This window comes from Podarcis raffonei, chromosome 12 (genome assembly GCF_027172205.1).
Source record: "Podarcis raffonei isolate rPodRaf1 chromosome 12, rPodRaf1.pri, whole genome shotgun sequence".
Classification (NCBI taxonomy): domain Eukaryota; kingdom Metazoa; phylum Chordata; class Lepidosauria; order Squamata; family Lacertidae; genus Podarcis; species Podarcis raffonei.
The window spans coordinates 21,768,478-21,783,125 of record NC_070613.1 but is presented as its reverse complement, the minus strand read 5'-3'; the positions used below and the strand labels follow the sequence as shown (position 1 = coordinate 21,783,125).

Genomic DNA, 14,648 nt, shown 5'->3' with positions numbered 1-14,648 from the left:
TCACCCCATTGTGGGGATTCGAACCGCTGACCTTCTAAGCGGCAAGTCCTAGGCTCTGTGGTTTAACCCACAGCACCACCCGCTTCCCAATTCCAGTACTAATTCCAATAGCTGTTTTCTGCCTCTGTATAAGAACAATATAAAAATAAGGTAAAATACAAAAAAAACAAACTTTTTTTAAAAAACCCCAATAAAACCCATTCTTATACATGTGCATTTAACATCTGATAACCTTTTAGGAAAGTCTTCTTAAACAAAATGAATTGGACAGAGAGATGCATGGAGTTATTCTATATACACAAAAGATATAAGAATCGAATTTTTAACTTTTTCAGGCTTACTAACAGTTCCTTGGGACTGAATACCACACATTGCCATGGCCTACAGCCATACAGATTTCCCAAGGGTTAGGACCAGGGTTTATATTTAATGCTCAAGTAAAAATATTTTCACATGCGTGGGCTCTTCTCCAATGTGTGTAACTCTCAAGCGATTTCCCAGTTGATTTTGGCTTGACTGATTTAGACCTGTGGGATGCATGCAGACCACCAGCCTGCATGATTTGCAGCCTTGGATGTGGGGAAACCCGATGCAAAGATACATTCTTATCTCTGAAGTCCAGCCATGGCAAGTTGCCACTCACAGTGAACATGAAGCACAATTACAATAGAACTTTAAAAAAGGAAGAAAGAAAGAAAGAAAGGAAACAAGAAGAGCCTGTTGGGTGAGGCTAGTAGCCCATCTTTGTCCTGTGTTCTGTTCTCACAGCCGTCAGCCTGATGCTGGTGGGAAACCCTCAGCCCTCTTGCATCCTGCAGTTTCCAGCCACTAGAAGGAGCTTACTGAGAACCATTGCTGCTTCCAGCTTGTGGAGGTAGAGTGTAGACATCAAGGCCTAGTAGCTATTGAAATCCTTCTCCTCCACAAATTTGTCTAATCCTCTTTTGAAGCCATCTCAGTTGAGGGCCATCACTGCTTCCTGAGGGAGTGAGTTCCGTAGTTTAACTAGGCTCTGCATGAAGAAGTCCTTCAAGCCTAAGCAACATAACAAAACCACCAAATTCTTTCTGTATTTGTGTTTATAAAATAAAAACAAACAAAATATCAACAAAACTAAATAGGTTTTGTTTTCAATGGGACTAACTCCCTGATTAAGTGAGCTTTGGACAGCAGCCCAAGAGTTTACAACAAGACATTTCTTGATATATTTTAATTGATTTCTTGCTATTGACTTGGCCATCAGCTTAAACTACCTTTCTGTGAAGGTGACGGATACCCTTGCTGATTAAACTGCACCAAAATCAATCCCCTGTCCAAATAATTCTTCAGTGTACATTTTGTTAGTTGCTCATTAGCAAATTAATTGTTTTTATTACTCCTCGCAATTTACAGAATGCTGCATCTGCAGAATGGTTTCTCTGTTTTCAAGGGTGATTTTATTATCAGCTTCTGTCTGACACTTTCAATCCTAGTGCTTTAGAAATTGTGTCATTTCTGCCATTTCCAGGGATAGCACAGGATCCTACCAACTTCTTTGAAGGCATGTGATTCTGGAGTCCACAGGTGTCTTGCCATTATATGAATCAGTTAATGACAGTTCAAATTATTTCAAATGATTTTAAAATCTTACTAAGCTATAGTGTTCTTCAACCTCAGGTCCCCAGATGTTGGTGGACTACAACCCCCGTCATCCTTGACCACTGGCTAAGCTGACTGCGGATGATGGAAGTTGTAGTCCACCAACATCTGGGAACCCTGAGCTACAACTACCCCACACAAAAGAATCATCAACACTTGCAATTATATTGGTTCCTGTGCATAAGGATCTCTTAGCTTGCAAGCACAGGTCATGGCCTCTGGTTGCTTGAAGTGTCCTGTTGTTGTTTAGTCGTGTCCGACTCTTTGTGACCCCATGGACCAGAGCACGCCAGGCACTCCTGTCTTCCACTGCCTCCCGCAGTTTGGTCAGACTCATGTATCCTGGTACATATCTAATGTCTCGTGTGTGTTACTCATTTGCCCAGCTTTGAAATTAAAAGGTGAGGTATTCTTGCGCTGCCATAGTTGCACCTCTTCTGAGCCTTAACCTTCCTCTATGCATCTTTTCTCTTTCACTCTCAACTCTGACCTCATCCTTTTTTGTTCAAGAACATCTGTGTTCTATAGAAACCCTAAAATACCACAGGCACTAAATATATGTTAAGCAATAGTAATATAGCTGGCGATTCCCACAATGAGACAACATAGTAGTTGGGCAGGAACAGTGCAAATGGAAAAGTGTTAAGTGACTGCATCCTTGCTTCTTGTATTTGACTGGCTACTCCAACTATCATGTACTCCTCTGCATCCATATATTTTTGCTCCAAGAAGTGTTCACAAGAGTGCTGTGTGTGCCTGTGTTAAAACATTTTCTATAGGTTTCAGCTCTGGGGTGTTCTAGTTTTACAGTATTTTACTGCCGCAGTGTGTGAAATTCTCACACATCTTTTCTTTAAAATAATATAAAGCATTTTTAATTTGTTTTGGAGACCCCCCCTGTGAACCAAAGGCTTGCTTGCAGCAATTGTATTCGTGCATATCTCAAACGAATCACTGAAATTAAACCGAAATGCTTGTATTTAAGCTGATTACGCTCCTTTGACTTCCGATAGGATTAAATCAGCTTAGGCGGCAATACAAGCACACATTATTTGAGTGGCAAAGCATCACTCATCATTTTCTTGGCCAACATGCCTATTCCTCTCAGAGAGTCCTCAAAGTCCTGTGAATTTGCTGCAACAGCTGGCTGTGCAGGGTGCTCATGAGCTGGTAGATGGGCTGGCATAACCTCTCCTTCTCTCCCATCCCCAACGTAGTTTTGCAGCTTGATCAACTTACAGTTGCAACACAGATGGATAGATATGTGCAGAGAGAATTGGAAAGATGTATTCCTTGTCTGTCTGTCTGTCTGTCTGTCTGTCTGTCTGTCTGTCTGTCTGTCTCTCTTTTACATAAAAGAAACCCTAAGGTGATAAAAGAAACCAGTGATTCCCATCCAGGCACTGGCAAGCCTTAGGCCTGCTTATCTTTAGGAAGGTGGTGGCTTTGGGTGTCTTCAGATCATTTGCAATGCTTTGAAGGAAAATGCAGCGGAGAGAAACTGAAGCAGGAGAAACACTGGCGCTGCTGCTTCTCTGCTCCAAATTCCTTTCCCAAAGCTGTTTTTCTCTCTGATAAACAGCTGTTGGGCATTAATTGAGCTGACATGTGTAATGTGTAGTTCTGCCCTGCAAAAGAAGCATATACATTGCACTGAATTTCTTTCCCTGGGACATTGGCAAGTACTGCTCACTTGCTGCCCCCTAGTGACTGTTTTTGAGACATTTTAAAGATCCTTGTTTCCTTTTCATGGTTGGTTGTGTTTTTCTTACCCACATTCTAGTGACCAGGCAGATTGGCTGCTAGGTTTCTGCAGATGCTGGAATACACACCCACCCACCCCTCTTCATTTCAACTGAGAAAAAGGCAACAAATCAGATTTTTGAAACATTCAAATTGCTTTCAGATTTGATGTATTTTCTTCACTGGATGTTCTTAGCCTGTGCTGTCATACATTGGTTTTTGAACAACTTAGTTCTCGAACGTTTGCCTCCTGAACACTGCTCACCTGGAAGTGATTGTTCTGGTTTGTGAAGTATTTTTGGAAGCCGTGCTTTGGTTTTCGAACATTTTGGAAGTCGAACAGACTTCCAGAAGGGATTCTGTTCGACTTCCAAGGTACAACTGTAATTCTGTAGTTTAGAATTAGTACTGGGGCAGATGTTACATTTCTAAAACTTTCCATTGTTTTTTGGGGAGTGGGGTCATGTTTCATTCAGCATGTTTAAGTGGGGACTCTGAAAAGATTGCAAGTTCTCCTTCCTTGTGATTACAAATTTTGCACATTGCAGTTTCTTGCATCATGAAGCCTAATCCTATGCTACACTGCTAAGTGACACATGAGTATCTTATTTACAGTGGTTAGCTGCCTGCAGCAGCTTCCCTGGATGTGAATAAAATTATTTTATTTTTAGCTAATACAGTGGTATCTCTGGATATGAACGGGATCCGTTCCGGAGCCCCGTTCACATCTAGAAGCAAACGTAAATAGTGACGGCACATCTGTGCATGTGCACGTCACTTTTCGCCGCTTCTGCGCATGCATGTGACGTCATTTTGAGCATCTGCGCATGTGCAAGCGGCGGAACCCAGAAATAACGTGCTCCGTTACTTCCGGGTTGCCGCGGAGCGCAACTCGAACGGGCTCAACCCGAAGTACATTCAACCCGAGGTATGACTGTATATTAATGAATCCTCACATCTAGTTTTAGCTAGGATTGCTGATAAATGAATTTCCCTGTAGCCCAGACAGGTGCGTTGAGCAAATCTGTCATCTTTTGACATACTTTTCTTAAATATGCTGTTCCTGTTCCTCATAACAGTTCTGTTTACTTGCGTTAAGAAGAATTATTTACAGCACAATCCTATGCATGCCTCCTCTGAAGTTAATCCCTTTGAGTTCCCTGGTGAGTGTGACAGCAGCCTTTTCCAACCTGGTGCCCCTCCAGATGTTGCTGCCATCGTCCTTCCCCATTGCTCATGCTGGCTGGGGCTGATGGGAGTTGTAGTCCAACGGCACCTAGAAGGCAGCAGGTTGTCAAAGGCTGGTGTACAGGATTGCAGCCTTGGCCATTTTACTACAATATTTCTGTTTTAATTGTTGATTATATAAAATCGTTTTTAGCAGGCAATGCTCTGAAAGCCAATGGGCTGCTCTGACCATTTAATATGTAGTCTAAGAGTAGTTTAAAATACATATTTCTGCCTCTAACAACCCTATAGCTTTAGTGATAATATAGATTTAACACACTGTAGCCTATTCACACAGCTGGAGAATCTTGAGGAAAATAATCATAGGCTGAAATCCTGCCTTGGAGTCAATCCCATTGAGCATAGTGGGGCTTAGTTCTGAGCAAATATGTATGTTTACAACTGCACTGTGGAATATAAATCATATAGATATATTCATTATCGGAATTGTTTATACTGTCAAAGACTTAATCAGAACACAAAGCAAAAATAGCATAAAGCAGGAAGAATAGCCCATATATATTTGGGGGGCTTTGGGCTGTCTCATTTGGTATGTTTCATATAGGTTAATAAAAGAAATGTGATTTATTGTTTTTGGAAAATGTACTTTAGCAGAGCTTTGCAATTGTATATTCACATCAGCCCTATGAGCTCCATCATTATTAATGTAAAGAGCTTCACTGCTGCCACATACCGTATTGGCCTGAATATAAGCCACACTTTTCCCCCATATTCCGACTGTGAAAAGTTAAAGTGCAGCTTAAATTCATGACAGTACAAAAGTTAGCTTTTAAGATATCGCTGCTGAAACAGACATATGGTAAAACAGAACCAAAAAATGTTTTCTTGCTGATTTGCGAGCTTGAAATTGTACATTTGCCATTTATGGGTGTGAGTGCCTGCAGAATTGTAGCCATTGTATAGAGATTTGCGATTTTAGCAATTGTACAGTAACTTTTGCAGGCTTGCAAGATCAAAGCCTTAAATTGGCTCGGAGTTACAATTATACCAAATGCAGCAATTTTCAAACTGTAACCCAATTTTAAGGGAGCGGCTTATATTTGGGTATTGTCTTTTTTTCTTTCCCCCCTTGAATTTTAAAGGTGCAGCTTATTTGCAGGTGTGGCTTATATTTGGGATAATACAGTATACAAAAATTAGGACGGTATCCCAGGTGCTGAGAATGGATTTTGTCCCTAGTGTTGCCTGTCCACAAACAAAGTCAGGGTTCAATTCTTGTTCTCGCTTTTCCAGTGAGCTGGAAAGTTTTGTTGAAGATCTGAAGAAGGAATCTCTTACAGCCAATAGGATTGTTACACTGAAAGATGTTGAAGATGGGGCTTTTCTTCTACGGCAGGTTGGAGAGGCTGTCGCCACCCTCAAAGGTGACTTCCTTGCTTTATTATTTTATTTGTTAAATTTGTAAAACCACCCTTCATCCATAGATCTCAGGGCCGCTTATACAGTCCATTTGGAGATTTTCTCCACCTCCGCCTCCCCCAATTTTTATTTTGGGATGTGTGTGTGTGGGGGGTGATAATTAGGCCCATGTTGGTCTTCCTTTCTGTCTTAAAAATGCTGTATGACTCTTGTTTTTGCAGGTGAATTTCCAACACTGCAGAATAAAATGCGGGCCATTCTCCGCATAGAGGTGGAAGCTGTGAGATTTTTAAAGGAGGAACCTCATAAACTAGACATCCTACTGAAGAGAGTTCGCAGCATGACCGATATCCTCACCACCCTCCGGAGGTGATATGTTTTATTCTTCTGTTTATTTATTTCTTCTTCTTTTTACATTATTCTGGACAGGTCATTGGCCGGATGCCATTACAAATTATATAATTGTTTTATATACCTATGTTTCTATTGTTGATGTTTTCATGTTTCACAGGAAGTGATTCATGAATGGAATGGAACGGAGTGAGTGAGTGAGTGAGTGAATCAATCAATCAATCAGGAAAGGGCGGGGTTTTCTCTTATCCTCCTCCTTCCTTTTTGTTCTACAGCCCAAAGAGTTCAGATGAAGATTCTAAGCCTCCCAGTCCTCCTTACCCTAGTAGTTCCCATCGAATTCAATAGGTCTCACTTCTGAGTAGATATGGTTAGGCTTCTTGCACTGTAGGTGTGTGAGATGGGCCTGATGTCAGGGTTTGGCACCAATCTACACAACAGGTGCCTGTGGACCGATAAGAGTGCTCAGTGGTGGAGGTGCCATCAGGACTGGACTTTGTGGCAGAAGTCTAGGACCTCACTCCTGGGGCCCAACAAATACAGCAGTGTTGCATTGCCACATTTGAAGAATTACCCCTAGAAGATAGTTAAGTCCAGAGTCTAAAAATTATCTGCCTGCCCCACAGCTCAAGCAGCCCTGCTGGTTTTCACCCAGCTGGCTCCCATGTGTGAGAAGGGATATATTATGCTTAGCTTTTATGCCCCGTCAACACAACAATGAGAAACCCTTTTCAGTCTGGCGGCTGTATTCCTTATTTGACAACTTCTGAGAGCTTCCTGCTAGTAGTGAGCAGTGCTAGAGATATAAACGAGCATGGCGCCAAATGTGAATTTTACCTTTGGCGCTGTGGTCTAAACCACAGAGCCTAGGGCTTGCTGATCAGAAGGTCGGCGGTTCGAATCCCTGCGACGGGGTGAGCTCCCATTGCTCGGTTCCTGCTCCTGCCAACCTAGCAGTTTGAAAGCACGCAAAAGTGCAAGTAGATAAATAGGTACCACTCCGATGGGAAGGTAAACGGCATTTCCGTGCGCTGCTCTGGTTTCGCCAGAAGCAGCTTGTCATGCTGGCCACATGACCCGGAAGCAGTACGCCGGCTCCCTTGGCCAAAAGCGAGATGAGTGCCGCAACCCCAGAGTCGTCCGCGACTTGGCTTAACAGTCAGGGGTCCCTTTACCTTTACAGTAGGTTTGATTCTGCACACACTTAACATACTGCTCTCTAACCAGAAAAGCGAGACATCATCAGAGTTCAAGGCCACTTCTCAGGTAGGCAAAAATGTGTGCAAGGCTGGATTAGTGAGGGGTATGAACTGGCCAGGCAGAAGGCTGCATTTGAGCCCAAAGCATGAGATTCTCCACCCCTATTATAAAAGCAGTATCACTTTCATACGGAAAATCACTAGAGGGAGCCCTTTCTTCAATAGAGAAACAAGAAAGTGCTAGCTATATATATACTTCACTGTGTGACTGTCTTACTCTTATAGGCATGTTACCGACGGGCTGCTGAAAGGTGTGGATCCCTCACAGGCCGCCCAGTACAATGCCATGGAGAAAGCAACGGCGGCAGAAGTTCTGAAAAAACAGGACGACGCTGCAAAGAGCCCCGCTTCCCCAAAGCAAAAGGTTGGCGACCCCTCAGCCGAACTGTCTGTCAGGTCAGAGGTGATCCCTGTCTCAAGCATGACCGTCCACCATGCACAAAGCTCCCCGGTGGTCATGCATCAGTCTCAGCATTCAACAACACTGGTCAGCAATGCCCCAAATTCTCCCGTGGCAATCAGCCCCTCGGCAGGTTCATCCGCATCATGCCACCTGATGCCTGCCATGCCAGAGTCTGCTGCAGCCGCAGCCGCAGTGACAGCGACCACCCAGCAAACGCAGGCACCTCAGTCGCCCCAAGTTAATGGCTCCACCATGCAAAGCCTTTTTATCGAGGAACTTCACAGCGCCAGTACCAGGAACAGAGCTCTGTCAATTGAGGTACACGTGGTGCATGTTATGGCAGGGAGGGTTTCGGGTGCTATTGGCCATCTAAGAACGAGGCAGGAGAACTCTGGGCTGTCTTTTTGGATGCTATAGGAGTCCTGTTTCTCAAGTGCCAAACTTGGCATGACATTAATAAATGTCTTTTTGCAAAGATGGCTGGCAGAACTCGGAGCACCTCTGCGTATCTGATTCATCTAAAAGTTTATAAATAAAAATTTTAAATACAGAGTGAAGCCCAAACTGATTTCAAAACATTCCCCTCTCTCTCTGTGTGTGTTTCTTCTTAGAAAGCAGAGAAGAAATGGGAAGAGAAAAGGCAGAACCTCGATCACTACAATGGAAAAGAATTTGAAAAACTCCTCGAAGAAGCACAAGCCAATATCATGAAATCAATCCCAAACCTTGAGATGCCTCCACAAGCCACAGGCTCGCCGAAAGCTGACGCAGCCGAAAAAATAGAAGTCTCTGGTAAGGCTTAGTGCATTCCAGTAAGATAGATGGGTGGAGCTTCGATGCTGGACTCTCTTTTAAATGTGAAAGAAAACAATAACTATTGACTTCCGAGCTCCAAGTCTTAGAGAAAACATATTGGTGGGAATGTAGGCCCTACTTGCTGATAAGTGGAAGGTGCATAACTCAGTGGTAGGGCACCTGCATGCAGAAAAGCTCCTGGCATCTTCAGGTAGGACTGGGAAAGAGGATCTGCATGGAACTCTGGAGTGTCTCTGCCTGCCAGTGTAGTTGATAATGAGCTAGATGAACCCAATGGCCCAACTCATTCCTTCCTGTGTCCTTATAAGCAGCCTCTATAAGCAGAGGTGGCCAACCCCCAAGAGGCTGCGATCTACTCACAGAGTTAAGAATGGGCAGTGATCTACCCCCTTTTTTGGGGTTCAGGTCTAAGTTGTTGAGGTTTTTTTTAAAGGAAAGCCCTGTTTTTTGGGGTTCAGGTCCTTTTTGAGGGGAGCAAAATTTCTTTGGGGGGAGCCAGTGATCTACCACAGATGTTCAGTGATCTACCAGTAGATCTACCTGTTGGACTTGCCTGCTATAAAGCAATACCTTACAAAGCAATTTTGGGCACAGTGCAACCAAGGATCTGGCACTTTCAGGTCCCATTGATCAATGTTCTGTTCAACAGGGTTTCTACGCTGAGCATTAAACACATGCTTAATTGGAAACTTGAGCAGCACGTTAAATCTCTCCCATCAAACATAAGTGAAATACCATGTTGGTTAACTTTAGGGTGGCAGGCCATGTTTTTAAAACCACTGCACCTTGAATTTTCAGAAGAGGCTCCTAACCCAGAGCAGGAGACCGAAAAGCCAGTGAAGTCTCCACCTCCTCCGCCTCCACGTCGCAGTTATCTGATAGGATCTGGACTAAGCACAAGACTGGGAGAAGTCAGTTACGTGGCCAGGAAAGACAGCACTTTGGTCAAGGTTTGGTGATTGAGGCAATTGAAGCAAAATTAGATACCCAGAACAGGAAGAGCTTCTGAGCAAGACAATGTCTTTCTTACTTAAGTTGCCAATGGGGTGGGGTGTGGGGTGGAGGTTTGTGACCCAAACGGGCATCTAAGGAAGTCTGTCAGGAAGTGCATTTCATACAGTAGGCTCTGCCCAGCCGTGCCTTCATGGGAATCATCCTCCCTGTATTCTGATTTATAATAACGTGAAGCAGATTAGAAGCTGCGTTCATTCTATGCGTGTTCAAGAATTTGAAAATAATCTTGAAGAAGCCAAATATTTGACACAGATTGACAAAATCGATGAGAACAGGTCCATAGAAACCTTTCTAGTGAGCTCTTCTCTGCTTGCTTTATCCACCTGCCTGTTTCATTATCTCCCCCAGCCGCCCAAGGAGATACATTAAAATCTTTCCGTCACATAGCATGGCACAGTCTTAGGCTGCCAAATCTAAATGTGATAATTGGCGTTGAATTTCTTCTGGAGGATGGGATGGGATGATGCTTCCCATTCAGAAAACTAAAGAAAATGTAATAGAGGGGAGCATTTCATTTTGTTGGTGTCACGCTAATGGTCGAATTGCTTAAATATTAGTTTTTTTAAATTGTTTGTTATACTACTTAGGAAAGCAGTGAAGATGCTGCTCAAGGAGCACAGCCAAAAGTCCCTAAGGAAGACCATGCCTCTCCTCAACCCCTGGCTATGGGCACAATTCCACCTGCAAAGGAGGAGGAGGAGGAGGACGGAGACAGAATAATGGCAGAATTACAGGTATGATGAGGCTGGACCTGCAGAGAGATGTACCTTGGATAGCATTCGCTTCTGGTCTTTGGACCCAGAGCACAATTCCAAGGGAATTAAGTCCCACTTAAGTGAATAGGCAAGTGAGCTCCTTCAGGAAATACACATTGCCGCTCATTGCTGCAACCTATATCAAGATATGGTCTCAGGTGTAAGTAAATGGGATAAGAGGGAGAAAGCTTATTTCTATGCCTTTCTGGTGCACACATCCATTTCATATACAGGTACAACTTGGTTCAGGTCGGGAAAAACTGGATCTGAAGGAGGATTTGAATATTCGTGGCCATAAACAGGCCAAAGATCAGAGTTAGATTCCAGTGGTTTGAACTCCGGATCCTATTGTCAGCAAGTATTCAGAACTTGCCTAAGGATTATCTAGCCTGCTCGTTCATTGTAACGAATGATTTTTCTGTGACATTGCTGAAGTCTAGGGGCGCAATCTAACAACTGTCAGTCACAATCAAGTCCCGTTCGGTTGCTCTTGAGAGCTGTGACTGACTTGGGCTAGATTGTGTTGCTTACTATGCAATTGGTATTGACTGCATATTTGACATGCACTTTGGGGGCACTCTTCATGCCAGAGTCTGTGGAAGACAAAACTATTCGTTATATTAAAATAATATCTCCACTGGCTCTCACATCTGTCAGTGATTCCAATAAGGAGGTGAACACATAGATGGTTATCAAGCTTCAACAAATCTTCTCATGGGGCTCACTATGATGGCAGGCGCTCCTTGCTGTGGTGAACTAATGCGGTGATGATGAGGTAATAATGTTCTGGGGCACTTTTATTTTTTACCATTGGTCACAACTTGCTCTTACTCAAAAGATGTAGAATTCTTGTTATAAAGAACTAGCAGCTGTAGATTCCAGCTCTAAAACAAGGCTGGGGGAGTGGAGTGTAGAGCTTGATTCTCTTTCAGTAACTTTTTTGCAGCCTGTAACATTTTGAACAATTAGTGTGGACTGGAAGAGAGAGAAACCATTATTGAATTTATAACTTTGTATGCCACATAAAGATCTCCGGATAACAATAGCTGTGGCATGACTGTCAGGTTAAAGGTTTGTTTTAAATAAACCCACATGACATGAGGCATGTAGTTTCATCAGCCAGTTCATATAGTATTGCTGTGCTATCATTTTGAGACAGGGCTTCACAGCTGGCCAGTAGGAACTAACCCTTAGCTTTTCAGCCTAGACATAATTTCTGAGCCCCTGTTGTTGATACAGCCTTGTTTGATCAGAGTTTGTCCTGAAGAAGCTCAGAGGAAAAAAGTAAGCAAACAAACTCGACTGGAATGGCTCAAGGAAGTGACTTGGCTCTTGATTGGAAAAGGTCTTCCGATAACATGCCATGTTTTAACTCTCTAGGCTTTCCAGAAGTGCTCTTACATGGATGTAAACTCAAACAGCCATGTTGAACAGTCCAGAAATGACACTCACACAAAAGATGCAAGGCCTGTGGCCTTAATACATCCCAAGGAGAAGAAGGTAACAGTGGCATTTGAGTTCTGCCACATCCTCTTGGCCTCACCTTCTTCCCTTGCTTCCAAACTAACCCTGTGCCTTGTGCATTGTTTACTCTCTCTCTTTCTCTCTCTCTCTTTGTGCTGTGTTGGCTGTGTTTTCATGTATCTAGATTTGTGACCCGTCTTAGCACCAAGGTTCTCAAGATGCTACTAGCCTTTAGGAAAACAGAATTAATATGTGGCGAATGAGGAAATGTTTAAGCGACTCAACACAAATCTTAGGATTACCTCTGTTGTACAGTGGGGTACAAATGCTCTTAAGATCTGAAGCTTAGCCATTTTTATTTTTAAATTTTCTATCACACCTAATTTTCCGGGGGAACTCAAGGTGGCTAACAAATCTGTGGCAGAATAGAAAACAGATTATCAGTCCCCAAAACAAACCAACTGTTCTATCAAAATTCTAATGTAAATCTGAAATAAATTTTAACAATTCCAACACAGACATCACCTAAGGTTCTCTTCTTGAGACCAAAGAAAGGATACAGTGTTTAAACATACAGTCATACCTCATGTTGCGTCCGCTTCAGGTTACATCTTTTCAAGTTGTGTCCCGCGGCAAGCCCGGAAGTACTGGAATGGTTACTTCCGGGTTTCGCTGCTAAATCGTGTCCCGCGCATGCACAGACGCGGCACTTATGGATGTGAACGCTTTGAGTTGTGGGCGTGCCTCCAGGACGGATCACATCCACAACTCAAGGTTCCACTGTAGTAATCTGAGTGTCTGTAAGATGCAGTGTTTGATTTTGACTCTGAGAATACTAAGCAAAGAAAATTGGAATAAAGTAGTGTCCATTTTGCTGCACGCCAGTGAAAAACTGCAATCCTACGTACACTTACCGGAGAGTAAGCTGCATTGACCACAGCGGGACAGTTCCTGAGTAAACACAGTATTGCTTTGAAAGTTTGCTTTATAATAAGAGGAGCAGTAGCTGGAATACATATGATAGCACCAACTGGGGAAAGCAATTGCACGTTTCAATATTGCTTTCAACGCAATAGCTCTAAAGTTCCAGGCAGGCAAACTGTTACACAAAGCAGATTCCTTTCTAATTTTTGCATTCATGGTTAGGGGACTTTTGGGGTGGTATTAATACATGCTTAGGAATTCTGAGATGGGCTATAACTTAAGTAGAATCAGGTGGAATTAAGATGCTGCACCTGAAGAAAAATATAACTCCCATTTGTTCAACTCCCTGTTCCAGGGAACAAAGCCATCTTTTCCTTCCCTAGCAAAGATAAACACAATCCAGACCATAGAATATCTCAGGCAGGGAGAAGGTGCCAAACCGGGGGGAAACTCATAATAGTATGACTATACTATAGACCAGACTAGATAAAGAGGTACTCATAAAATCATAGACTTGTGGGCCTGGAAAGGACGACGAGGGTCAAGCCCCTGCAATAGCAGGAATCTTTTGCCCATAGTGTAGTTTGAACCCGCAACCCTGAGATTAAGAGTATCATGCTCTACTGACTGAGCTATTCTGGAGGGCAGCTTTGTATAGGTATACTCAACACCTCTAACTTGGCATACTCAAGGCAGCATTCAATGTTGGCTTCCCGATTTCCTGCAACTGGCGAGATGAAACACGCAGTGAGCCATCTCTCTCATGTGCCCTGAACGGCACATAGCCCTTTGCTAGCTTTAAATAATAATACTGAATAGCCTTTTGACCCTAGAAGCCAGAATATTTCCAACAAGACATGAAACACTTCATGCCAATTGTCCATGTAATGCCACCTACATCTTTGGCTCTTTTTGACTTCTGCTTGGTTTGCATGAAACCTTTTTCACCTTTTCTCCTGGATCCTTAGGAGGGGTTATGGTTTCCTTGACGTGCTAACAAACTACATATGCATGGGGTGGGAGCAAGTTTTAAGTTGCCTCTTGTACAATGATAGTTGTCTTCCAGACTCTTGTACTGTGCTATGTTTTTAAAATCAAGGCACCCGTGTTGAAAAACAAGTAGTTAACCTGAACTTGTGATGGCTTTAGTGTGACAGCATAGTAATTCTGATTCTGGAGATTGATACAGTTGGTGTATCAATGGACAGGGCTGGGACATGGAGGCCCAGCAAAGTTGAGCATTTGCTGGGGGCCTCCTGAAGAGAGCCCCACGGATCTGCTACACTTACTTATCAGGGGGCAGAGCCTGGAGGCTGCCTTGCCCAAGAGCACTCCAAAACCTGCAGCAGATCCGGCCAATAGACTATGATTGTTATCTAATGTGGATGGACAATCCTATATTCTCAAATTATGTGACTATACCTTTTTCGTTGTGGTCCAGCAACAATTTTGCTTGAAGTTGTTTCTGCTACGAACAGACTAAAACTGTAGTCTACCAGTGGAAGCAGCTGCTTCCAGGCTTACTCTTTTGACTCTATATCTCATCGTTGCACATCCTTTTGTAGCCCTGCTGGTCACAGTAACAAGTTGGGAGCACCTTTTTACTGAACTAGCAAGAATGCATTTGAAATGTCAAGGGGAGATGTCCCGTTCTCCCCCACAGCCAGTCACTTT

The 14,648-nt window shown here is 43.3% G+C and overlaps 1 protein-coding gene across 23 annotated transcripts in view; it reads left to right on the top strand.

Annotated features, from left to right (window-relative positions):
- The window catches only part of KIAA1217 (KIAA1217 ortholog), a 367,324-nt gene that overhangs the window by 346,376 nt on the left and 6,300 nt on the right, over positions 1–14,648 (top strand). For 18 of the 23 annotated variants that reach the window (XM_053359230.1, XM_053359234.1, XM_053359228.1 and 15 more), the window contains 7 exons: positions 5,863–5,993; positions 6,210–6,357; positions 7,824–8,319; positions 8,613–8,793; positions 9,616–9,767; positions 10,419–10,565; positions 11,967–12,086. In XM_053359230.1, the coding sequence (XP_053215205.1) occupies positions 5,863–5,993; positions 6,210–6,357; positions 7,824–8,319; positions 8,613–8,793; positions 9,616–9,767; positions 10,419–10,565; positions 11,967–12,086 (1,375 nt within the window). The remainder of the gene's footprint in view (positions 1–5,862; positions 5,994–6,209; positions 6,358–7,823; positions 8,320–8,612; positions 8,794–9,615; positions 9,768–10,418; positions 10,566–11,966; positions 12,087–14,648) is intronic. The other 5 variants (XM_053359232.1, XM_053359249.1, XM_053359251.1 and 2 more) reach the window with 2 other exon arrangements.